The following is a 25,357-nucleotide window of genomic DNA, read 5'->3' as shown; positions in this document are numbered from 1 at the left end:
AACCAACCAGACCCCCCTCCACCTCCAACCCCAGAGCTCCCAGGGACTAAGCCATCAACCAAGGAGTATGCATGGCTCCAGCTGCATCTGTAGTGGAGGACGGCCTTGTCAGGCATCAATGGGAGGAGAGGTCTTTGGTCCTATGAAGACTTGATAGATGTCCCAGAGTAGGGGAATTGAGGGTGGGGAGGTGGGAGTGGGGTGGGTAGAGGAACACCCTCATAGAAGCAGGGGGAAGGAGGATGGGATAGGGGATTTCTGGGGGTGGGGTGGACCGGGAAGGGGATAACATTTGAAATGTAAATAAAGAAAATATCCAATAAAAAAAGATACAGAAAATATACAGGCACAGTCCCAAGGACAATGTTTGATGTACAGTAAGAGTTTAAGTACCCATAGAATAGTAATAGTAGCTACTGTGCACAGAGTACCCTCTGTGTGCAGCCCACAGCCACAGATCCCCAGTAGCTCACTACGTTGACCTTTCACCCTCAGCCCTGTGTACATGGCAGGAAGACAGAGAGGCATGGAGCATTGTCAGTCACTGTCTCCAACTGGCAGTCAGGAGAGTGCACAGCGAACCCTCAGGTTTGACCTCACCGTGCTGCAGGTCTCTTGTGCAGAAGTGAAGAGGATGTAGCTAGTCTCCTTGACCCTCTTATCACAAAGACCTTCAGTTCAGGGACTCCCCCTTTGCAAGAAAGCTTTCAGATCAAGGCTTTCTACTAGGAATCTCCTAGTTGCCAGCCCCCCTGTGACAATGTAAATGTGGTTGGACCTCACATATCCTGAAGCATTCACAGATAAGTAGCAGCAAATTCAAGACAATCTTTCTTATTAATCTTTAATTATGTCTCAGAGAAGTATCAGGAATTCACAGAAGAAGAGGAGCTAACTAATTATATCTTACATCCTTTATCTGTCAGAATTTATTGTTCTGTTAACAAGACCAATCACTCAAAGTAATCTATGTAAGTTCATTAAGATATACAGTGTCAAAGCAAAAATGAGGAAAGGGTGATTAAGATAATTAAAAGGAGACAGCCAGCTATTAATGAAGAGTTAGGGGAAATATTTTTCTTTACCCTAAGTTATCCCCCTAGAGAATAAAGCCCACTGAAGGTTACATTACATATCACCTGGCATCTGTTCATTTCATTTTCAGCATGAATTAAGATGATCTAGAGTTATTGTGATGACTGGGAAGTCATCACATTTTTATGTGAATGCTTTGTGATAGAATTGTGATCTCCACTCCACTATTGTTTAAGTGAATGGATCAGATATAGTAGTGAATTTACATTGGAAGGCAATGAATTAACACTGAATTTCTATGATGATTGCTTTTGAATGAATAAAACATGTAAGTCTTTTAGACAGTTGAGATTTTTTGTTCTTCTTCCATTCAATATAATTATTTTAATTTTTCTCTATATATGCACCCACACACTTAAAATTATGTTACACTGTATCATGTGTTACCTTTGGATGTCAGATGACAACCTTTATCCATCTCTCCTTCTACTGTGTAGGTCCTGGGGATTAAGCTCAGTTTTTAGGCTTAACAGCAAGTGTCGCTACCCACTAAGCTATCATGCTGACTCAAGCCTACATGTTTTCCCACAAATAGGATCACATTCTACAGAATACCTAAGAATTTGACTCTATTCTCTCATTTTAATTAAATTGTATATTTATCTATATACAAACACAGTTGATACCAGATGTTTACCCAAATCATTTTGTTGGCTATAGATTTGTGTTATTCTTCTGTGAGGCCCTTTCCTTTACTTGAGATTGCTGAGGTAGATAGGCTTGCCATGGCCTGGAACACTCTGAAGATAGAGTGTGTATGTTTATATGAGGTTGGGCATGTGTTTGTTGAATAATATCTACAGTAAAAGTGCTACATCAGAAAGAACTGCATCAGTCCTACCACAGTATCCACTAAGTAGGGTGTATGTTTGCACATGCATTGACAGTTGGAGGACACCAGCTAGTGGTAGATGCAGAGGTGGCTAGTTGTCACACTACGTTAAGTTGTGACTCCTGGTGCCCAGTGTGTCTCCCTGGTCTTGCTTTATAGACTCTTATTTTCTTGCAGCATTTCCTCCACCTTCCACCTTGGATATGTGTCTTCATAATACCGTGTAGGTTTTCCCCAAATCTGTTTAAAATGGTCACTTGCTGGAGAACACCCCAAGAACCAATGGTGGCAGGTGCATACGGAGAGGCGCATCTGCACCTCTATGCAGAAAGCCTTGCCTGCATGAGTGGGTTGTTCTTGCAGAATCCTGCTATCCAATAGGATAGTCCTTTGGCTGCCTTTGCTGTGTGGCCAACCCTCCTTTGCTTGCCAGGTGGACATTTGAGGAGGCATCTTAGAGAAAGTCAAGAATGCAGGCCCTGTTTCCTGTGCTGGAAGCCCTCTTGCATGGTAGGGTTTTGTTCAGGCAGATCTAATTTATCATTGCCTTTGATTTTCACTGTCTCGATGCAGGAAGGCAGGAGGATATTGAAACAATAGGAAAGATGGTTCATGGCCATTTGAATTAGTTTTGCATTTTATTAAGTTTATTGTCAAGTGTATCTTATATATTATACCAGAAATCTCTTGATCTGGGCCTTTCCAGAGAGTAAACATGAAAGTATAAATAACCATTGTTTTATCCTTGATGTCAGAGTATTGAAAAAACTCTGTTCATGAGTTAACTGTAAACTCATGCTATTAAGTTAACTGATAAAATTATAAAGAACGGGTGAAGTAGAGGGATTTTGTGCAGTTGGAGTTAAATTTTGAGGTCAAATTATGACAAGAAAAAGCATATATTTTTTTCCTCATTCACTTTGAAGTCATTCTCTAAGCCATGCATTAAATGAGCAACATTATCATAAAAATGAGGGTGTTAATTCCATATGATGCTGGAAGTGGAGAAATGGTTTTACAAAGAAGCCAAGCCAGGCATTAAACGAACACTGCATTAACTGGGCTGATATTGTGAAATCAATTTAAAGGCCTCCTGCAGGCCCTGTTTGTGCAGAACAGTATGGAGGAGAGAATCATTTGCTAGCTCACCCTAGAAATTTCTGATACTCTGTTTATAATTCACAGCTTTTTCTTAGAACTAATTCTCCAGTCCTCGGCTGCTGTGGCTTTGCATTATAAAGCAATCAGTGCTGTACTGAGAGGCCTGGCCTGCTGTTGACTTTCTGTGCTCTTTGGTGCTGTACTACTAATTAAACCCAGTTGTGTCTCTAATTTCACAAGATACTTTTGTGAGAAAGAAGATCCAGGGATGCCTTGTGTTAGTGAAAATATTGTGGGTTCTCCTCTGCTTCATTCCGTACTTCCTATATTTTCATCCCAAAGGCCATTTAATTAAAAATACAGCAGCAAAACTATACACTCATTTAATTGAATCTTCTTTGCATTAGCTTCCTGCATTCCAGGAACAAGGCAACATTTTCATATTATGGGCTGTTGCTGGAACTTCAAATTCTCTAAGATATGCTTACATATTCCTTTGTTGTAGTTGTTTCTGTTATTTGACATTTGTAAAGGTTTTTCTTTTTTTTTTTTAATCTTATACTTCAGGTTTTTTTCCCTCCTCAGATTTGTGTTGAGTAGGTTTTTCTAAATTTTTGATTTTTTGCTTTCCTTGTCATTGTGATCTAATAAACATGGCCATGTGCTCGGACTTAAGTGCTCAGCCGTGGAAATAGGCATCTGCCTCATTATCCCTGAGATCCTGTGTGTTACTGGCTGGTAGGGAAGCTCATGGTACAGTGAGGCCAGCGCCTTCTGGGAGGGAGCCTGGCAAGGACAGAGACAGAACATGCATCATTGGGAGAGTCCATGAAGATGTGTTGAAGGAGGTGATGCCTGGTGGGTATTTGAAGTGATAGAGATATTAGGTGTAAGCATGGGCTAGGTCAGGGATGGAAAGAGGAAGGAGCTTGCAGAGAAGGCAAGTACCATTGTTAGATGTGAGATGGACTCTCACTTCAGGAGAGAATTGATAGTTGTCTGGAGCTCATTGGGATGTGGGAGGACATGGAGGAAACTGGGGCAGAATAGTGCTGGTATAAAGAATTGGACTGCACTGAGAGAGGCAGAGCATCTCAGAGAAGTTCAGTCAGCTATGTGCAGGTTATTGTGTGGAGTCTCAGCTTCTAAAGTGATGTGGGGAGACCTTCCTGGAAGCCTCTTCCCTCTGTGTCTTCCCTCATCCCAGTGTCTAGGTAACTGATGGACTTATCCCAGTAACTCTGAAAGATGTGTTGCTCTCTTCCAGTATGTTGGGCTTCTGACATGGACCTCAGGTACCTTAACATCATCTAGAGTTCAAAGATGAGCTGGCCACGGGCCTCAGGTTGTGTTATGTACAAGTCAACAGGGGATATGATGCCTACTACATTGCCATATCTTTATTCTCAGCTTTTCTCCAAGAGTGCTCTGGCCATTAAAGGACTAAGGCTAAAGCTTGTCTTTCCTAGTCTCCTCCTTTCTGAGAATCATGCTTTGCCTATGAAAGAAGAGAGGAGGAAAATTCTTACAGAGAGTGAGCAGAAGGAAGGAGAAGATATGTAGTGTTATGCTTGTTGCTACCTGGCCGTGAGTTTGATGGTCGATCAAGATAGGGACATAGTTTCTCAACAAGAGAGGAGAATGCTAGAACATAGTCTAATATCTGTAGAAGATCATAGTGGCCTGGTTTGAGTTCAGAAGGACCCCTTTAGTGTGAGAGCCATGCACCTTTTATCATGTAAAAGAAGCGTAGAAATATGAATATATTCATTTAGAACCAATAGGATCATTTAGTGGTAAAAGTCGTGAGCAAACTAAGGTGGTCTTTATATGTCTGGCACATGGGAGGTTAGTAGTTAATGCTTAGAGAGACCTTAATGGCAGACACCTTCCTGGGAGGCAATGCTTCATCTCCTACTGTTAGAGACCTGGGTCCCTGTGAAGGCTCAGAATGTGGTATGGAGTAGAAAGCCAGGTTCCTGTCTTGGGCATTTAGTTGGCCACTTGTGCCCTGTGGAGCATCGCTTTGTATCCCATGTTCTTCCAAGGAAACCTCCCAAGAGCAGCCTGGTCTCAAGAGCAGCCTGTTCCCACTTTTAGCACCTCTCTCCCTTTCCCCTTAGCCCATGTGTCAGTCTATCACTGTGTCCACACACTTCATTCCCATGCCTACCTCCTTTCTCTCCTGTACACTCAGTACACACATATGGTGATCTGCCTCATCTTCCTTCTGGCCAGGACTATGACCATCCTCTGGCAGGGCTAATAACTTCAGCTTTCTCCAACCCAGATCCTGTGGCTCATGGAGCTGCAGTGTCTTGTCCAAGTGACTCAGCTTGTATGTGTCAGGACCTGGAACTATTTGTGTGAACCTAAAGACAAAGCCACAAGGAAATAGGAAGGGAAAAGAAAGCTAATAGTGCCTGAGACCCCATAGGTCATGTGGATGGTTCTTAACTCTTAAAGTGGTGGCATTCCCTCAGCATGTGGCTGGGTTGATGGTCTAGATCTTTTCAGGGATCTTCAGGTTCTCCTGATATACACAAAAATTCCCTCAGTATCTGTAGGAAGCACTTGCTACTTTGGTAGGAGAGAGGGGTTGTTGGAGGCTTCTCAATGTTAGAGTACTGGCCATAGGAGGAGCTAAAAGCAGATTACAGAAGAGATTACTCCTGTGAGGGTGAATTGTGGCATCTTTCTCTTTGGGGTACTGACATCAGCTTTGCCAAGTAAGAATGAAAGAGTTGCTTGTGGGCTATTTAATACCAAGGCCAGCATCAACTCCATCTTCAGTTTTAAACTGATGTGACCATCAACCACCATTAATTCACAAAACAAAAATCCAGGAAATTTCGGAGCTAGGAAAATAGAATGCTTGCTGTTCAAGCATAAAGACTTGATTTCAGATCCCTAGGGTGTGAAACCTAGGCACACAACATGCACATAGTTACATGTCTGTAACTGTGATGTACCTAGAGGCAAGGAGAGAGACAGGCAGATCCCTTGAGTTCATTGGCTAGCCAGTCCAGCCAATCAATGATCTCCAAGTTCAGCAGGAGACTCAATAAGTAGGGTGAAGAGTGAGAGGAAGACACTTAATGTTGACCTCCGGCCTCACCATTCATACACATACATGTGCACACATTTACACATGTACACATCCACAAGAAGGTATGCGTAGACCTTTCTTGCATATAAATGCACAATAAAACAGCCAGGGCATCCAGGGAGCATCTAGAAATATGTGACAGCTGAAAGGTGACCAAATGGAGAGCTGCTGGAGCCTAGGAAGCACCCACATGCATGACATCCTTTGCAGTCCCTGGGAGTTTGATGAGCCTGGTGGCCAGTGGACTTTCTTGACTCAGTAGCTGGGCGTGTACCTCTCCTCTCTCCACGTGGCCACCTCCATGCCCCACAGTGATACAGACCAGATTTCTGGGCCTGGCTCAATCCTGATGTAGTCAGGAGAAATTAGGAAACTGCAAGCTTGGATGATGCCACTAACAAGCTGGCTGGTGTTCAGAGGAGGAGACGCCTCTACTGTGGGTGCCATGTGCTCGGTGACAGTGGGTCTGTTTCTGATTACTACATATGTACTTCCCTGATGAGGACAAAATTCCCTGGTCTTCTTTGCTTTTAAACCCTTTCCCCAGTCCCTCCCCCAGCATCTGCTAGCCTCTGTTATTAGCAAACTGCATCCACTCAGATCTGTCCCCTCCCTGCATCTCCACAGGTCCACTGTGGTGGTTACCACAGATGATTAGGAGTAAGTGGACTCAGTGAGGTTTAGCAGCTGTAGTTACCCGGTGTCCTTAGCACCACAGGACTTGGTACATCTGCGCTAACTCTAATCTCTGACTCCACAGCCACAGGCACTGCCTTTAAAGTATGTGTTAGAAAGAGTATTGGTTGAACTTTTCTTTATATATATATATATATATATATATATATATATATATATATATATATATATATATATATAATTTTCTATATTCTTTGTTTACAATCCAAACTTCAAATTACCTGGAAAGCACTTGGCTATGAGCAAGAACAAGACTGGGGAGATGACTTAGTTGGTAGCATGTGCTTGCCCTTTGAGCCTCAGGACCTGAGTTCAAATCTCCAGATCCATGTGAACTTTGCTCTGTAACACACTTTCATCTTCCTAGTCTTCCTGTGGAAAGGCAGATGGTAGAGACAGGGACAAATCCTCCAACTCCTAGAGTTGGGTATACAGGAATGACTGACAGGATCTTAACCTAGATAAAAAGGGAGGACCAACATGCAAGATTGTTGTCTGATCTCTATACATGACTGTGCAATGCATGTTCATTCACACTTACACACACACACACACACACACACACCACATAAACATATTATTTTAAAAAGCAAGAACCAAAGCAGGACCCTTAAGAACATGTAGATACTGGGCTACACTAGAGATGAATAAAGGGTCAAATGTCCTTTCAACATGGATTCATCTAATAACTTTATGGAAGGCTCAAGAAGGAGAGCAGGTGGAATCTTGGTTTTGTGGTTCAGAGAGCATCACTGGCAGACCCGTGCTGGCCCCATCTTCTTGTTTTGTTTTTTGGCCCCGTGCTTTTCCTCTTTCTGTCACCTGCTGACTACGAAGTAGCTGCTGTACCTGGGCAGCAGCAGCATCCAAAGGAGAGAGGAAGGGGTAGGTGTATTCAGATGGATTTTCTTTCAGTGAAAGAAGAAAGTCTGAAGAAAACACACGAGGAACTACTCTTCTGTCCCATTGACTACAATGGTCCACTAACTAACCCTGGCAACAAAGAGACTCTGGAAGCTAGTATCTATTAGAGCACAGCTGGATAGTTGTAATTGGCTAAGACCACTCACACTGTAAGGATTTGGTTCTCCTGAGTCAAGTCATTCATCTGTAAGGGAGGTGAAGGAGAATGGAATAGATATCTCCATAGCAGCTTCCAGCTTCTTACCAAAGTGCAGGAGAACCTTGGTGAAGATCTTCATGTTGATCTATGTTGATGTGTCCTGAATCCAGAGGTAACACTTCCTTCTGAGGGACAAAAGCATGCTCCGTTCCTGAACAATTAGCTTCACCAGAGCATGCATACCTTAGAATTTCCACTGTTGTGAAGAGACATCATGACCAAGGCAACTCTTATAAAGACAAACATTTCATTGGAGCAGGCTTAAACATTCAAAGGTTCAGTCTGTTATCATCATGTCAGGAAACATGGCAGTGTGCAGGCAGGCATGGTGATGGAAATGTTAAGAGTTCCATATTTTGTTCCAAAGGCAACCAGGAGAAGACTGTCTCCTGGTAGGTAGGAGGAGGATCTCAAAGCCCACTCCCACAGTGATGCACTTCTTCCAACAATGCCTCACCTACACCAACAAAGCCACATCTTCTAATATTGCAAATCCCTGGGCCAAGAATATTAAAACCACAATACATCTCACTTTTATTTAACATAACAAGAATATGCATAGTATAAACATAGTCCAAGGAATCATCACAAAATGACCACATTTGTTTAATCTGGCTGGCCATCTCCAGAAATAGAACATTACCACAATTCTCCAAAACCCAACCCTAGAACTAGTCCCTTTCACTATCCCCCTTAGCAAAAATACCCACTACCCTTCAAACAGTTTCCCCGCAAGGAAAATCAGTTCCTTGGTATGAAAAAGTTTCCTTGGAATGGAAAATCCTCATACTTGGGGAAAGGGAATTGGGATGGTGCATATCCATTTTTCTCTCTAGACTTCATAGGACAAATGAACATTTCCAGATGTATTTCTGAGACCAGAATCAAAAGCTTAAGGGGGACAAAGGTGAGCCTGATGGGAAGTGAAGGAGTCTCAAGGGTGCAGAGGACTTCAAAATCCCAAAACTACATGGCTTCGAGGTCAGACCATTTGGGCATGCACCTGGACACTGCTCCCTGCTTAGTCACGAATACCTTTCAGAGTTTGTTGATTCTCAGTTTCCCTGTCTGTGAGGGTGTGGTATTTGAAATATGTGGGGCTGAGTCAAACTACAAATGAAGCTTGCTCTTGAGTATGGATGAAGGGAGGGTTCCATAGCAACTAATTGCCCAGAGCAGTGTCTTACTCTGTGGTGCTGTGCATCCATCTATTGTCATAGCAACTGCAGGTTTATCCTTGCACATATCCTCAGTGAGGGTGCCAAGCTCAATCTTTATTTTACACTATGACTTGCTTGGCTTTCTCAGTCTAAAAGGTCAAATCCTCAACCAGATTCTGTTCTAGATGTGGATGTGAGAGATGCTTATAGTTTCTTCCTACAGCAGCTCTGGGGTTATTTGGATGTTAAGTTGGAAATGTCAGAATACTTTCACTGAATGAATGGATTGTAGCACTTACTGTGAGCTTAGACCTGTGTCCAGATCTACTAAGTTCAGGGCTATAATATGTCAGTTGCATAACTGATCTTACCCAATCACAGCATCAGGGGGCCAGGTAGAGCAACCAACTAAAGATGGGGTTTCCCAGTGAGCTGGGGGTTCCTGGTGAAGGAAATTAGACATTCTATGGAATATATAAGAAAGAGACTTGACTAAGTACATCTTCTGCACCTGAGGTTCTTTCCCAGTGAGTATAAGACTGAGCCAATCCAGAAGACAAGCATGAGTCAACCAGGGAAAGCAGAAGTTAGGCAGAGGCACTCCTGCCACAGTTCTCAGTGGTAAATGTCAGAAGGAAAAGATGAGACATGTGATGGACCAGCGGGGCATGTAGAACAACCAAAGCATGCCTTTGTTATAGACTAATGGGTAAAGATACTTGAGTGGTCAGTTGGTCCAAATGTCCAGAGCCCATTCTGGTTAGCTGGGAATCCAAAGTGCTGGAGAAGGCAGGCATTGGCAGAACCATATAGATAGTACCAATATGTATGGCGGGAGCGGGGTGCAAAGAAGCCCTTCCCCACCCTTCCTGAGTTACTGAGAAGATCAAGCCCTTCCTTCCCTCCAACATGTCTCCTCATATTTGCCCAATATAGGTGTCCCTTGATTCTTTGAGGCTGAGGCTGGATCCAATCTGCCTGCTCAGTCATCTCTCAGGCACAGACAGAGGGTGTGTAACTGCTTTCTGTACTACTTAAGGATGGCCAGTTATCAGTATGCATCTGATGTGCTTCAGCCTGGGCTCTTTAGACTTCTTTCAAAGAAGTTTGTCTTTAGCACTTGATTACAACTGTCTGGTGAATGGAGCCTGTGATTGTGCTCTTCCCGTGTGGCTCTGACTCTTAGCTAGTACCCTTTGGGGTCCTCATTCAATATTTCCTCTTGGTTGTTTCTCCCCTTTGCAGTATAATGAAGAGCTTCACTACGTGGAACCTTGTCTGAATGGAACACTGGTTCAAGCAGACAGGACCAACAAGGAGGTAGGTGCTGCCTCTGGGCAGGGGCACCAGAGATCTGGGGGCATACCTCTGTCTCTGTTATTGTGGTTATTCATAATAGTTCTTAGTTCTTAAAATCTCTTTGAATGTGATGTGTTCACCATGGCTGGTGGAGCTCATTCCAGGTTGTGGAATGTTTACTGAGAAGCACATATAAAATCATGGCAGGAAAATGATTACATATTGATCAGCTGCTGGCTTCTCCTGAGTCCACTGGATTGGCTTTTTCCCCCTCTTGCCAACAGCAGACCTTGTGGGTGCACAGTGTCTCTGTTGGCACTGCAGAGAGAAGATGGTTTTTGATGATATCTCATTGAAAATTGAATCCACTTCTTGTCTTTTCCCACTTGTTACAATGGATTGACTCACCTTTGAAATATCTTTTGAGATAACTTATTTCCATTAGAGTGTAGTAAGCTTCACCAGAGAGGGGTTATCTGTGAACTGCTACATCCTAAATGCTTCAAGAAAGGTTCATTCCATAAATATTGTGAAGTATAATGAATATGTGTTTAAGGGAAACCTTTGGAAATGGGATTGAAGTTTCAATTCAATTATGAGCCTTCTAGAATATTGCCTATATCAGACTTCTATGATGATACACCTCTTTCCCTGTGGGACGTTTTGATTTGGCAACCCAATTATCATGTGTCCATCATTCCTCTTCCACAGCACTTGTGACAACTCAGACCAGTAAAGGTTTAGATGCAGCCTTGTCACGCCTCATGGGACTCAGGGATGCCATCACCGAGGTTATTTTTACAAGACTTTACACAGACTTTATCTCTTCCTCTGGTGATCAGATTCCTATGAGGGGACAGAGGGTGATGACCAAGGCAAAGCTCTGGCCCTTATTGGTAGAGAAATTGGTGCTATCTTAAAGGAAGGCAAGGGAAGCTCTTTTCTTGGTAATCTCTGATGGAGAGTTACAGGAGACTTGGAGAGATCCATTCCATCAGGCACATGGGAGAACTAACAGCTGAGTTTCAGTTTGGGAAACAAAAAAAAAATCACACACACACACACACACACACACTCACACTCACATTTTTTCTCTTCACATGTTCTTTCTGTCTCCATCCCTCTCTGGTTCTGTCAAAAAAATCACGACTAGTCCCTGAGGGATGATGACAACTAAGGTTGTACTAGGTTGTACTACTAATGCCAGACATGGTTGGTACTAAGCATCACCGCCAAAGGGACAGATCCTAGCGGATTTTCCTTGTACCTCCCCCTTTTCGGTTTGTGAGTGTATGTGCATGTTTGCATACATAAAGGTGCACAGGGATCACAGACGTGACAGCCACAAAAATGTACCAGTTTGGTTTTGAAGACGATACAAAGCAGTTCAGGGAAGGGAGGCTGTTCTTGATACTGAAAGACACTGGAGAAATTCAACATCCATAATACAGCAAATGTGGAATTAACCTTGGCCTAAGCTTTACATTTTATGAAAAAATATATCTCAAGTGGCTCAACGAGTCAGGTGAAAACCATTTAGCTATAGCAATCTCTGGATGAACAAAGGTGAAGATTCCAGATCAGGCAGTTTGCAGACTTGGCAGGGCAGAAGTTCTTCCATCCTGTTGCAAATGTGATGATTGTAGTTTGCTTTAAAATGGAAAACAGCTTTGTCATGTTTTGAGAACAGCCTCAGACTATGAAACATTTAGTTTACATCGGTATCTGAGATATTTTAAAGTAGAGGTGAGCTTTGTTGGCCAGTTCAAACAGGTTTCTGGTTTTGGCATCAGTACAATGTGGGCCATGTACCTGCAGAACTCCTTTGGCAGCATGGGACACAGACCATCCACTAAAAGCAAAGTGTAAATGTACACATACTCACTTAACTGTAGTTCTGAGGGATGGAAGACTGTACCCGAGGCCTCAGACCTGATGTCTGGAGCCATACCCTCTCCCTGACTCTCCCTATGATCCTGATAGGTTCTGTGGTTCTGATAGGCAAGGCACCCATCACTAGGGATAGAGTGGGCAGACAGCAAGCAGTCTAGTTGCCGTACTTGTAGATATGAGATAGATCATTCATGCCCATTTTCCACAGGGAAAAGACTGTGCACCCAGATTAGGGCTGAGAGGTAGGTGGCTCCTAGAATTGCAGGTGAATGAACAAAGGCATAAGCCTCTGATGATAAGATTCATTCAAGGTTGTTTTATTTTGTCATTTAATAGAAGATCTGAAAAACACTGACAATAAAAGCTTGGATTTCATTGTGGCTTTTTCCAGTGTGTTATATTGTATTATACAAAATGGTGGAAATGGCCTTTTAATATACTTAAGGTAATCAACATGTGACAGGGTGAAACTGAGTAGTTTCTGATTGGCATTTCTCAATACTCATGGCTGATCTGATGCTCTTGACGGCAGCCTTGAACCTTTTCCCCATTCTTCTCATGGTATGATCGAAACATTGTAACCTGCATGTTACCTGTGTAGAACCGGCAGTGTGAGCATCAGTGACAGTGGTTGATTTCAACCTGCATATTCTAATGCCTGGGAATGCTCACATGCTTCCTGACAAATTCTAGGGGCATTGGGATAGCTGGGACATCCCCCTTTATATCATGTGACCTTTTTAGACATGGATCCTGAAGGTCCAGCTACCCAAAGGGCATAAATCACTACTGGAAGGCCACATCGAAAATTAGGATGTACTGTAGCCTTGATCCAGGGGGCCTGAATCTCAGAACATGGTTATTTAAATAAAAACAGCATTTGACAAAATTACTTAAAGAACATGAGAAAAGGAATGTGGGGATTTTAAAGTCTCTTAAAACAAAGCAAGAAGAGGGTGGAAATGTTGGTTGGTTTTGATCAAAACTGGCTTCCTGTGATTTTTTACATAAAATAAATAGCCGACAGCTCAGCATCCCTGGACAGGGGTCTGGAGGTTCTCTTAGCTGGTTGGTTTCGTCTTCTAAAGGTGTGGTTTTCTGTCTGGAGGACATTTGCTGTTGCTGTTTTATATACTAAATAACTGGCTGGTATTTTCTTTAAGGAAAAAGAAACCATGACAAATTGGGTGAGTCTGGAGTTCAAATGTAGAATTCAAACAAGAAAATTCACATTGTAATCTACTTCAGACCTTCTGAACCATTCATCAGGCCTTGAAATGATCCTCCAGTGGTCTCTGCGGGGAGCAGAGGAGGGGATGGGAGGGAGGAAGGAGGGTGATATGGTTTTTCTCTGGTTTTATAATGAAGATGTCCTGAAATCCACCAAATTTCATGGTTCCATTTAAGATTCATTTGTAAATTGGCTGTTCCAAAATCAGCCAATCTTAGGGACCCAGGTGACCCCCCCTCAACACCCCATCTTCTCTGGCAGATCTCATCTTTTCCCCTGGCATCTGAAGACACAAAAGCTGCATGACCTAACAAAAGGACCCAGCAGAGTTGCTAGGTTTTCCAGTTTCTTCAGTCCTAGCTTCATTGAAGGGGCAGCCAGGATGCTGAAACTTCTGGCCTCCCTTGGCTGTAGGAATATGCAGTGAGCCAGCGTGCTGTAGACTACTGTTTAGAGGGTGAGGGGCCTGTGAATAAGTCACTGTTCTGCACATAAATGAATGTTGCTCAAATGCAAAAGGAGATAAAGTTTGTTGAGAGAACAAATGATAACTCTCATTAAGTTCATTAAATTTCATTAAATTCAAAACTAGTAAAAGGAATAAGGATTGCATTGCTTTTTAAACATCATGAGTGCCTAGAAATAAAAAGAAAAATTAGGAACAATTTAAGTACAATTGTATAGCAGTTCTTGATCTGACTTAATATTCAATGAATATAATTTAGTAACAACAGTAACAAGAATAGAGTACACAGAGAGACAGACACAGAGAGAGACAGAGACAGACAGATAGGATAGCAACAGCGTGTATGTCACAGTAGACTAATATTGTGAAATGGAAGTTTCTGTTTTGCTTGCTTTAAGCTGTAGGAGAGAGGGAGAGAGGAAAAGGAAGAGAAGGGGACATAATTTAAGAAGTTCATCTGATATATTTCTGCATTGTTAGAATGACTTTATATTGAACACACATTTGCCATTGGAAATAAGTATTTTAACAGTAATTTCACATTATTGAAAATCATACAGAAACTTAAACATTTTCCAGAACAGAAACAGGTCTAAGGAAGATTTCTAATTTCCAGATTGATTTTCCTTTTCTTATGGGGCAATTTTTTGCTTGTCAAGGTCAAGAGATATGTTTACATACTAGTAAATCCCCATTACCAGGTTACTTGAAATTACTTAATAAAAGAGTGTTCACATGGTACACATTACAAAAGAAATCCTGGGTGCAGCAAAACTTTCCTGCAGAGAAGTTAGAAAATAGTGATCTGGAGGCTGTTTCTGTGAGAGACTGACTATTCCCATAAATTCTTAAAATATTACTTTTTATATGTAATTATCTATTTATATGCATTTGATCAATGCACTTATTTAAAAGGAGCCAAATTGCCATTAGGGGACTGTTTCTGTTAGGCTGTGTGTCAACATATAGTTTGGCATAAAGCTGTCAGTCTAGGGTAGTTCTGGTGTCATTGGGTTTATCTCTACATTAGTATACTTGGAATTAATGTGACTTTTTTGTATGAGTCTAGATTAGATGCCAGAAAGCTTCTTGTTAGAGGCTCATTGGTAAATTTTTTGGTTTATGTGACTATAAAGTCTCTGCTATAATGACTGGGTTTTATGATTGTAGCACAACAACAATAGAGATAATACATGATTAATGGTCCTTGCTGAGTTTCAATAAAACTTTATTTATACAGATGGAGAGTAGACAAACATGGCCCGTGGATGATAGTTTGCCCATCCTTGGTGTAAACTGTAAAAGATGTGTTAGCATATGCAGATTTTGCATAACTCAGCTTTAAACCTTTCTAAATGGAGCACGTGGAAGCCAGATGCCTCCTTTCAGTTCACCCCTTTGCATATGAGGGTTTAGGGGGAATTTCTACCTTGGATGGAGTTTCCATCTTGAATACACTCACCAGTTAATTGCTTTTTTTTTAAAATTTCACTAATTATCTGTATTATCTGGGAGGCAAAACATAAGGATAGGCATTGTACTCAGAAATATATGTATATACATATATATGAAATAATAGCATATCATAAAATATAGAAACCATGTTAGATTCTCATGATTGCTATCACTATTGTCAGCAATGTATGCATCGCTAGTTCTAGTCCCCAACATATTTGATCAGCTCATCAGAAGCATGATTGAAACATGGAGATGCTGACTTATGTGTGCAAGTAAGCATTATAAATTCAGAATGACACCAATCATACATATCTTAAGAAGCTTGATATCCCACACTTATTGTGTTGTGGAGAAGGTGTAGTTATCTTTCTTACTTATCTTGGAGTTATCGATTCAATGTTATTTCAGTCTTCTCCAGTCTTGACATATGGAGAAGTAAAGCCCAAATCTGAATTATGGGCAAACAGTAGGACACGTGTGACCATGGCATGATGAGAGATGTTTCGTAAGATATTCCTATGGTACTGTAGTATCCACATTAGTAATATAGAACATAGCTGTGTGTAACATAAAGAAAGATGTGACATACGATCATTACTTCTACCTGGGTGGGGATCTATTGAGTCCTTTAGATTTCTCTGCACTTGGACAGGTTTGCTGAAAGTCTCTTCCTCCCCCCACTTCTCTTTCCACTTCCCCTTCCCTCCTCTGTCTCTCTCTCCCTCCCTTCCTCCTTTCCTCTCCTTCTCCCTCTCCATCCTCTCCCACCCCTGTGTGTGTACATACAGGGCTATCTCACTCCTACCTGTTAACTGGTAGTTCACTTAAACCTATCAAGTTTCTAGTCAAGGATGGACTATGGTACCGTGGAGACCATTCCTTATAGACTCTATTTTCTGGTCTCCATGCTTCCAGAGACTGTGGCCTGATTTGAATGGTGGCAGTCAGTCACTGGGTGGCATTCTATACTGACACCCTGTCAAACATGCAAGCTATCATGTTGCCACCTCAAATTCTCTGGAGCTTTGAGCAAGCATTAATGGAACTGATCAGACACAAGTGGGCAATTTTGATTAAAGCACACGGGCAGATAGATACCAGGGGAACATGCCCAACATCCTCTACTGTTCTTCACATTATTCCCTGAGATAGGGTGTCACTGATTCTGGAGTACACAATGGTTTTTGCTGTTGGTTGGTTGGTTTTAGTTTTTTTGTGTGGCTAGGCTGGCATCCAGCAAGCTCCAGCAATCCTTTTGGTTCTCCCAAGGCTGGAGGTGCAGACTCACATGGCCAGATCCAGCTTTTATGTGTGAACTAAGGATCCAAACGCAAGTCCTCATGAGTGCACAGCCAACAGTCTTAGCCACTGAACTATCTCCCCAACTGAACTTAGATATTCTTTTCTTTTTAAAAATTAGTTTTTAAATTAAGTGCTTACGTCTATATGTATATGTATGGGGGTATGAATATGAGAGTTATGGGTACCCATGGCAACCAAAAGAAGGTTCAGAATCTCCTAGAGCTGGAATTACAAGCAGTTGTGGACAGCCCAGTATGGGTGATAGATATTGAACTCAGTTCTTCTGGAAGATCAGCATGTTTTCTGAAGTGTTGAATCATCTCTCTAGCACCATGTTTAGATATTTTTAATGAAATTATCCACCTACTAGGCTAGAAAGGGCTGTAATTTGATAAACACTTACCTAATAATAGCATGGATTTTACTTTAGACTGTGTACATTCTCATGTGTTTGTCCTTGGCCATCAGTAAACAAAGCATTCTCTAGATAAACCAAAACTGCACTGTATTCCAGTCTGAGGATCACACCGGAGACTAATTAACAGAATTTTGTTACTATGTAGGGAAGCTCTGGCACTTACTAGTCCCTATCTAATATCTGAAAGCAAAAATGTCTTACAGAAAAATTCATGTTAGTGTTCTGTCAAGTATCACTGACAGGAAGACAAAGTACATTGATCCAGATGTTTCCTTGTGCACCTTCAAATCCAGACACTGGGTTAATCATTGCCCTGAATTCTGTGCAGGTGTGGCTGCCTTGGATATTGGATTGGACACTGACTAGGAGATCTAGAATGTGCTGGATTAACAACAATCCAGTCCTCCCACCCACCTCAACTTGGACTATGACTCCATACTTTGCAAAGCCTTACCTTATCTTACCACAGATTTGTTCATCCCATTCTGGATGGAAGGAGACCGAGCTCCTGATCTCATTTTATATTAGGAAAACTGAATCCAGGGTACCATGCTCAGGATGAAAACAAAAACCTATAACAAAAACAACTGTTAGAAGGATTCATATTAAATTACATTTTTTTCCCATCAGAGAATGGTCAAACATTGCACACGGGTGCAGCCTCAGTTGGTCCTGCATTTGGAACAGATGGACCCCCACACAACACAGCCTTTGATGGAAGATGACCTCACATGTAACACATCAACAGGGTGCATGTGATTAGGCTCTGCCTTCTACTAAGAGAACCTTAGGTGTTCACAGCCCTCTGATGTCCTTTCTATATGTTTCACGTGAATAAGTTAACAAATTAATGACAAGTTTAAGAATCTTGGCAGGCAAAGCAGTGCAGCTTCTTCCATATGGAGATTCCCCCATCAGTGCTGGAAAGCAGCCTCGTGGCCTGTCTTCTAGATTTAATTACTCTACAGGATTAAGCCTGTTGACAAACCTGGTTGAGACGAGCTATGAAATCACCGGAGGCCTTACGCAGGCTTGATTTCACTTTGTGCTGTTCCTCCAGCCTGAGTCTGGGTGCCAGTTCATCCGAACATTAACTGTTCCTCCATCACATGGCACAATCGAGGTGGTGAGGGCAGCAGGGGGCGAGGGTGGGGTGGGGCCTGTGGGGGGTGGTGCAGCACCTCTGCCTCAGCTGTGATCACTGAGCCCAGGGAGGACCCAGATGCCAGACCCAGATCCTGGGCTCTGCAGGCCAACATCCCTGGCAACCTCCTCCAGCTGGCCCTGGTACAATTCCCAAACAGTCCTTTAGCTTCCCCAGGCATGTTAGGATGGGCAGTTTATGCTGAAGGCTTTTTCTAGGAAGGGGGCTGTTGTCTTGCCACAGAGATGCCCACATGATGTGTAGCTTATCACACATTCTGGGAGAGGGACAGTGAGAAACAAATTGCTCACTTGGGTAGAAGACTGGAAATAATGGAAACAATGCTAAAGGCATCTGTGCATGGTACAGAGGCTCTTTCCTATCTTTACAGAAGGGAGATGCTCTTTTGTTGAGAATTTGTAAATATATTTGCCTGGAGTCTAGCAGCTTTCTTGAGCATTTGCTTCAAAATCTCCGTGGGTTGAGCTAGATTAACCTCATTTAACAGCCAGCTGGGTCTGGAAGGGAATATCCAGCATGGATCAGCAGGTCCTATTCAGAGCTGAATTATCATTCCACATAGGGGGCAGAAACCCAGAGCTTGGCTGTTCCTCATGGACCGGTTTGGTGTCTATACACTGCTGGGTAAAGGAGGTAATGAGTATGCAGTGGTGAACCCAGAGAGCATACTCACAAATGGAGCCTCTTTCTTCTTTCTCAGCAGTGTGATGAGCCTTCTGCTCTCTATCTACCTGTGGGTGTATGGTTGGAGGGAGTGGGAGCTGCAGGCAGAAGAAGAATACCCCCATGGAGCAGTTTCCAATCAGTAGCTCAGACTGACATCCAGAGTGCGGTGGTTTGAATAGGAATAACCTCCATAGACTCATGTGTTTGAAAGCTTGGTTATCAGTAGTGGCTCTATTAGAAGGTGTGGCCTTGTTGGCATAGGTGTGGCCTTGATAGAGGCAGTGGGTCACTCGGGTAGGCTTTGAGATCTAAGAAACTTAGTGTCTCAGTCTCCTTCTGCTGCCTGTAGGTAGCAATGTAGAACTCTCCACTCCTTTTCTAGCATCAATACTGCCTTCATACTATCATGCTTCCATGATGACAATGGACTGAAGCTCTGAAACTGGAAACCAGCTCCAATTAGTTTTTCTTTATAAGGGTTCCCATGGTTGTGGTGTCTTTTCACAGCAGGAGAAATCTTAACAAAGACAGAACATGTCAGGTGGTACTTCTTCTGAACATGTGCTTGATCATTCTGCCCAGATAATTCATTCTGCATTGCTTATATGTCCCTAGTGAAATCTAGTGTTTTTTGGGCTACATCTTATATGGTATCTATATCATGTCCCTGGATTCTTATATAACAGTGGGCTCCCTGGTAGCTAAGAACTCAAACAGCATATTTTCATTGTAGATGAGGGTTTAGGATGATCTCATTTGATTGTATGTGTTTATATGTTTTCACTTAAATTTTATTTTCTGTATTCTCATTCTGATCATCAAAGTCATGGATGCTGAGAACATTAGTAGCCTGACTGAGACCCAGACTTAGCTCAAGGGGCTTCAAAGAGATTGGGCAAAGCCTTTCGTTTATTCTCAGACTCCTTCCTAGGTGAGCTATGTTGACTCTTCCATATCCCAGGAAGTGATAGGCTATGCATCATACTGGCATCTCTGTGCCAGACAATGGCCTCTTCCACAGAAACACCTTCAACATCATCTACCAACCCCAATTTGTCTGGGCCAGAGATTCCCATTATGAAGTATAGAGCTTTTAAGAGATAGATAAACCCTTAGCCAGACTAACCAAAGGGCACAGAGAAAGTATCCAAATTAACAAAATTAGGAATGAAAAGGGGGATATAACAACAGAAACTGAGGAAATTAAAAAAAAAAAAAAACATCAGATCCTACTACAAAAGCCTATACTCAACACAACTGGAGAATCTGGAGGAAATGGACAATTTCCTAGACAGATACCAAATACCAAAATTAAATCAGGATCAAATAGATCATCTAAACAGTCCCATAACCCCTAAAGAAATAAAAAGGGGTCATAGAAAGTCTCCCAACCAAAAAAAGCACGGGACTTCAGTGCAGAATTCTATCAGACATTCATAGAAGACCTAACAACAATGCTCTTCAAACTATTCCACAAAATAGAAACAGAAGGAACACTACCCAACTCATTCTATGAAGCCACAATTACACTGATATCAAAACCACACAAAGATCCAACAAAGAAAGAGAACTTCAGACAATTTTCCCATATGAACATCAATGCAAAAATATTCAATAACATTCTTGCCAACCAAATCCAAGAACACATAAAAACAATTATCCACCATGATCAAGTAGGCTTTATTCCAGGGATGCAGGGATGATTCAATACGGAAATCCATCAATGCAATCCACTACATAAGCAAACTCAAAGAAAAAAAACTACATGGTCATTTCATTGGATGCTGAAAAAGCATTTGATAAAATTCAGCATCCTTTCATGCTTAAAGTCTTGGAAAGAACAGGAATTCAAGGCCCATACCTAAACATAGTAAAAGCAATATACAGCAAACCGGTAGCCAACATCAAACTAAATGGAGAGAAACTTGAAGCAATCCCACTAAAATCAGGGACTAGACAAGGCTACCTCCTCTCTCCTTATCTTTTCAGTATTGTACTTAAGGTACTAGCTTGGGCAATTAGACAACATAAAGAGGTCAAAGGAATACAAATTGGAAAGGAAGAAGTCACAGTATCACTATTTGCAGATGATATGATAGTCTACCTAAGTGACCCAAAAACTCCACTAGAGAACTCCTACAGCTGAAAAACAACTTCAGCAAAGTGGCAGATTATAAAATCAACTCAAGCAAATCAGTAGCCTTCCTATACTCAAAGGATAAGCAGGCTGAGAAAGAAATTAGGGAAATGACACCCTTCATAATAGCCACAACAATATAAAGTACCTTGGTGTGACTCTGACCAAACAAGTGAAAGACCTGTATGACAAGAACTTCAAAACTCTGAAGAAGGAAATGGAAGAAGACCTCAGAAAATGGAAAAATCTCCCATGCTCATGGATCGGCAGGATTAATATAGTTAAAATGGCCATTTTGCCAAAAGCAATATACAGATTCAACGCAATACACATCAAAATCCCAACTCAATTCTTCATAGAGTTAGAAACAGCAATTCTCAAATTCATCTGGAACAACAAAAACACAGGATAGCTAAAACTATTCTCAACAACAAAAGAAATTGTGGGGTAATCAGTATTCCTGACCTCAAGCAATACTACAGAGCAATAGTGTTAAAAACTGCATGGTATTGGTACAGTGATAGGCAGGCAGATCAATGGTATAGGATTGAAGATCCAGAAATGAACCCACACACCTATGGCCACTTGATCCTCGACAAAGGAGCTGAAAACATCCAGTGGAAAAAGATAGCCTTTTCAACAAATGGTGCTGGTTCAACTGGAGGTCAGCATGCAGAAGAATGCGAATTTTTTTTTTTAGAAGAATGCGAATTGATCCATCCTTATCTCCTCGTACTAAGCTCAACTCCAAATGGATCAAGGACCTCCACATAAATCCAGACATTCTGAAGCTAATAGAAAAGAAACTGGGGAAGACCCTTGAGGACATCAGTACAGGGGAAAAGTTCCTGAACAGAACACCAATAGGTATGCTCTAAGATCAAGAATTGACAAATGGAATCTCATAAAATTAAAATGTTTCTGTAAGGCAAAGGACACCATCAAAAGGACAAATTGGCAACTAACAAATTGGGAAAAGATCTTCACCAACCCTACATCAGATAGAGCGCTAATATCCAGTATATACAAAGAACTCAAGAAGTTAGACCCCAGAAAGCCAAATAACCCTATTAAAAATGGGGTACAGAGCTAAACAAAGAATTTTCACCCGAAGAACTTCGGATGGCTGAGAAGCATCTTAAAAAATGGTCAACTTCATTAGTCATTAGGGAAATGCAAATCAAAACAACCCTGAGATTTCACTTTACACTAGTCAGAATGGCTAAGATTAAAAATTCAGGAGACAGCAGATGTTAGCGAGGATGTGGAGAAAGAAGAACACTCCTCCACTGCTGGTGGGGTTGCAACTTGGTACAACCACTCTGGAAATCAGTCTGGAGGTTCCTCAGAAAACTGGGCACATCACTTCCGGAGGATCCTGCTATACCACTCCTGGGCATATACCCAGAGGATTCCCCAGCAGTTAATTAGGATACATGCTCCACTATGTTCATAGCAGCTCTATTTATAATAGCCAGAACCTGGAAAGAATCCAGGTATCCCTCAACAGAAGAATGGATGCAAAAGAAAAAATGTGGTATATATGCACAATGGAGTACTATTCAGTCATTAGAAACAATGAATTCATGAAATTCTTAGACAAATGGATGGAGCTGGAGAACATCATACTAAGTAAGGTAACCCAGTCTCAAAAGATTAATCATGGTATGCACTCACTAATAAGTGGATATTAGCCTAGAAAATTGGAATACCCAAAACATAATCCACACATCAAATGAGGTACAAGAAGAACAGAGGAGTGGCCTGGTTCTGGAAAGACTCAGTGAAGCAGTATTCGGCAAAACCAGAATAGGGAAGTGGGAAGGGGTGGATGGGAGAACAGGGGGAGGGAAGGGGGCTGATGGGACTTTCGGGGAGTGGGGGGCCAGAAAAGGGGAAATCATTTGAAATGTAAATAAAAAATATATCAAATAAAAAATTAAAAAAAAAAGCGTTGTATCTTTTTATCAAGTTTCCTGGGCTGGCAGTGGTTTGCTCACCAGTGTACTGTTAGATCCCACAACCCATATCGCCAGCACCCTACATCCCTGGCAGCTCGACCTACATCTTTGTAAATTCAAGCATATTATGAGCACCGTACTCCAGTCTCTTGGCATCACTGTCAATCAAATCCGTAAGAACCAGAATTAAATGACTGACTCTTTTGAGGGTTCAAAGTAGTGCTCCCATGGTTAGTAGCTGTCTTCTAAATATCTTCCTTTTGCCCTGATCTCGCATACAAGCTAATTTTAAAACTTCTACATTGAGTGAATTATGGAGAACGCTTTAGCCAGTTGCTGGTTGAAGGAAAATCCTGTTCTCTGTTGTCACAACCCTAGAAACTAAAGTTAGGCATCCATGAACACTTATAAACATTTGCCTAGATATGGAGACCAAAACTCTGTGATTGGAGACAGCATTTTCTTACCAGCCCTATCTTTATGTAGCCTAACTTAAGCCTCTGTAGACATCAGGGAGGCCACATAATTTTCAGTACTACCACAGTCTGGTTATAGTTAGTGACATCCAAAACACATGTCGAAGCTTAGGTCTTACTTATGAGCAAATATGTCTGAAGAGGCCTAAGGTCTTTTTAGCAGTACTCAATGTACAAGAACGGTTGACTTTTGTGAGCCAGTGGGTTGTGACACACTGAACTCCTCACCTTTCATCTGTCTGCTTGTTTGTTCCTTCATGTAGATGAGCCCAAATCCCCTGCCAGGAGCTAAGCAGACAGCATCCATCTGTACTCTTAGACTTCTGAAACCATGAGGCAAAATAAATCTCTTTCCTTCATCAATTATTCATGAACCTGTGTTTCCTTAGAGCAACAGAACATGGACCAGGTCTAAAACAGACTAGCAGGGCTTCTTGTTTATTGAATGTAAATATAAGATGTCAGCAGAACATTAACTAAGAGGAGGACCTTCCAGAGCATGGGACACATGTGACTATACAGGTTTCATGACCAAGAAAGCTAGCTCCAGATTTTTATTGAGTTAATTAGTTCTGATAATAAATATTCCTTTTTTCTGCAATATCTATTGGGAGCCTTCTAAAATTATTGAAATAGTGCTACTAAAATCAAGAACCTTCAATTATGGCAGAAATTTTTCCAGGTATGTGGGCTGAGTTTTAGGATGCCTGATCTTCATGTTCATTTTGAAAGGAGGTACCTGGTTTCTTCCCACCTAATGAAAGTCTATTTTTCCATTAGAGGAGGCAGTTCCCATTTAGCTCAAACCCTGAGAGGAGCCTGGATCAGAAACTTTAAAACATACCCATCTCACAGCCTGGTAGTTCAAGTTACAGTTGAAGCAGCACTATGCCTGCCATTGTCTGGATGCTTTGTCTGAATGTGGTGGCTTTGGTGGGTGGTCCCCTCTGTTCTGTTTAGTATCAAGATCATTGAGTGTGTGGAAAGAAGTGGTTACTGCAGGGGCAAGCAGGCTTCAGTATGCTTTGTCTTAATTGGTCAGTCAGTTTCATTTGTAATATAAACAAAATATATTGGGGGGGGCAGGCTGGGAGCTGGCCTGCCTGCCCACCCAGCTCCTGGGTCTCCTTTCTGATGGCTTCGAAGGAGGAAAGGTTCTGTCCTTGCCTCTCTCTTGGTGAGACTGATGAGCTCTCCAAACTACTGCCCTCCCATAAACCATTGTTAATTCTTCCGTCACCGCTATCAGGTTCTCCCCACCAACCTATCTGCCAATTCTTCACTTTTCTTTAAAGGATAGCTCATCTGACTTCTTCGCACTGGAGGTCGTTTTAGTTTCTAGCAAATGTCCAGACTCTTCTTCCCTCTATGCTGGTCCTGCAAGGTCATCTCTTCTTCCATTACCTCACCACCCCAATCCCAAGGAACATGCATCTAATGATGACTTTAGGGTTGAGATTCCAAAATATGGAACACAAATAAGGACATCTTGAAAACAAAGTTTATCCGCAGCAATGGAGATTTTTATTTTAGATTTACATATTTATTGTATGTATATGAGTACACTGTAGCTGTTTTCAGACACACCAGAAGAGGGCATTGGATCCCATTACAGATGGTTGTGAGCCATCATGTGGTTGCTGGAAATTGAACTCAGGACCTCTGGAAGAACAGTTGGTGCTCTTAACCACTGAGCCACTTCTCTATTTTTTGTTTGTTTGTTTTGTTTTGTTTATTTTTAATTGATGCTTTTATACAATGAGAAATCT

At 41.9% G+C, this 25,357-nt stretch overlaps 1 protein-coding gene across 1 annotated transcript in view; it reads left to right on the top strand.

Annotated features, from left to right (window-relative positions):
• The window catches only part of Cacna2d3 (calcium voltage-gated channel auxiliary subunit alpha2delta 3), an 827,632-nt gene that overhangs the window by 380,132 nt on the left and 422,143 nt on the right, over positions 1–25,357 (top strand). The window contains exon 9 of the mRNA XM_052190624.1: positions 10,362–10,436. Coding sequence (XP_052046584.1) covers positions 10,362–10,436 — 75 coding nt within the window. The remainder of the gene's footprint in view (positions 1–10,361; positions 10,437–25,357) is intronic.

The sequence above is a fragment of the Apodemus sylvaticus genome, chromosome 8 (genome assembly GCF_947179515.1).
Source record: "Apodemus sylvaticus chromosome 8, mApoSyl1.1, whole genome shotgun sequence".
Taxonomy (NCBI): domain Eukaryota; kingdom Metazoa; phylum Chordata; class Mammalia; order Rodentia; family Muridae; genus Apodemus; species Apodemus sylvaticus.
The sequence above is the reverse complement of the archived record's forward strand: the minus strand, read 5'-3'. Positions and strand labels throughout refer to the sequence as shown.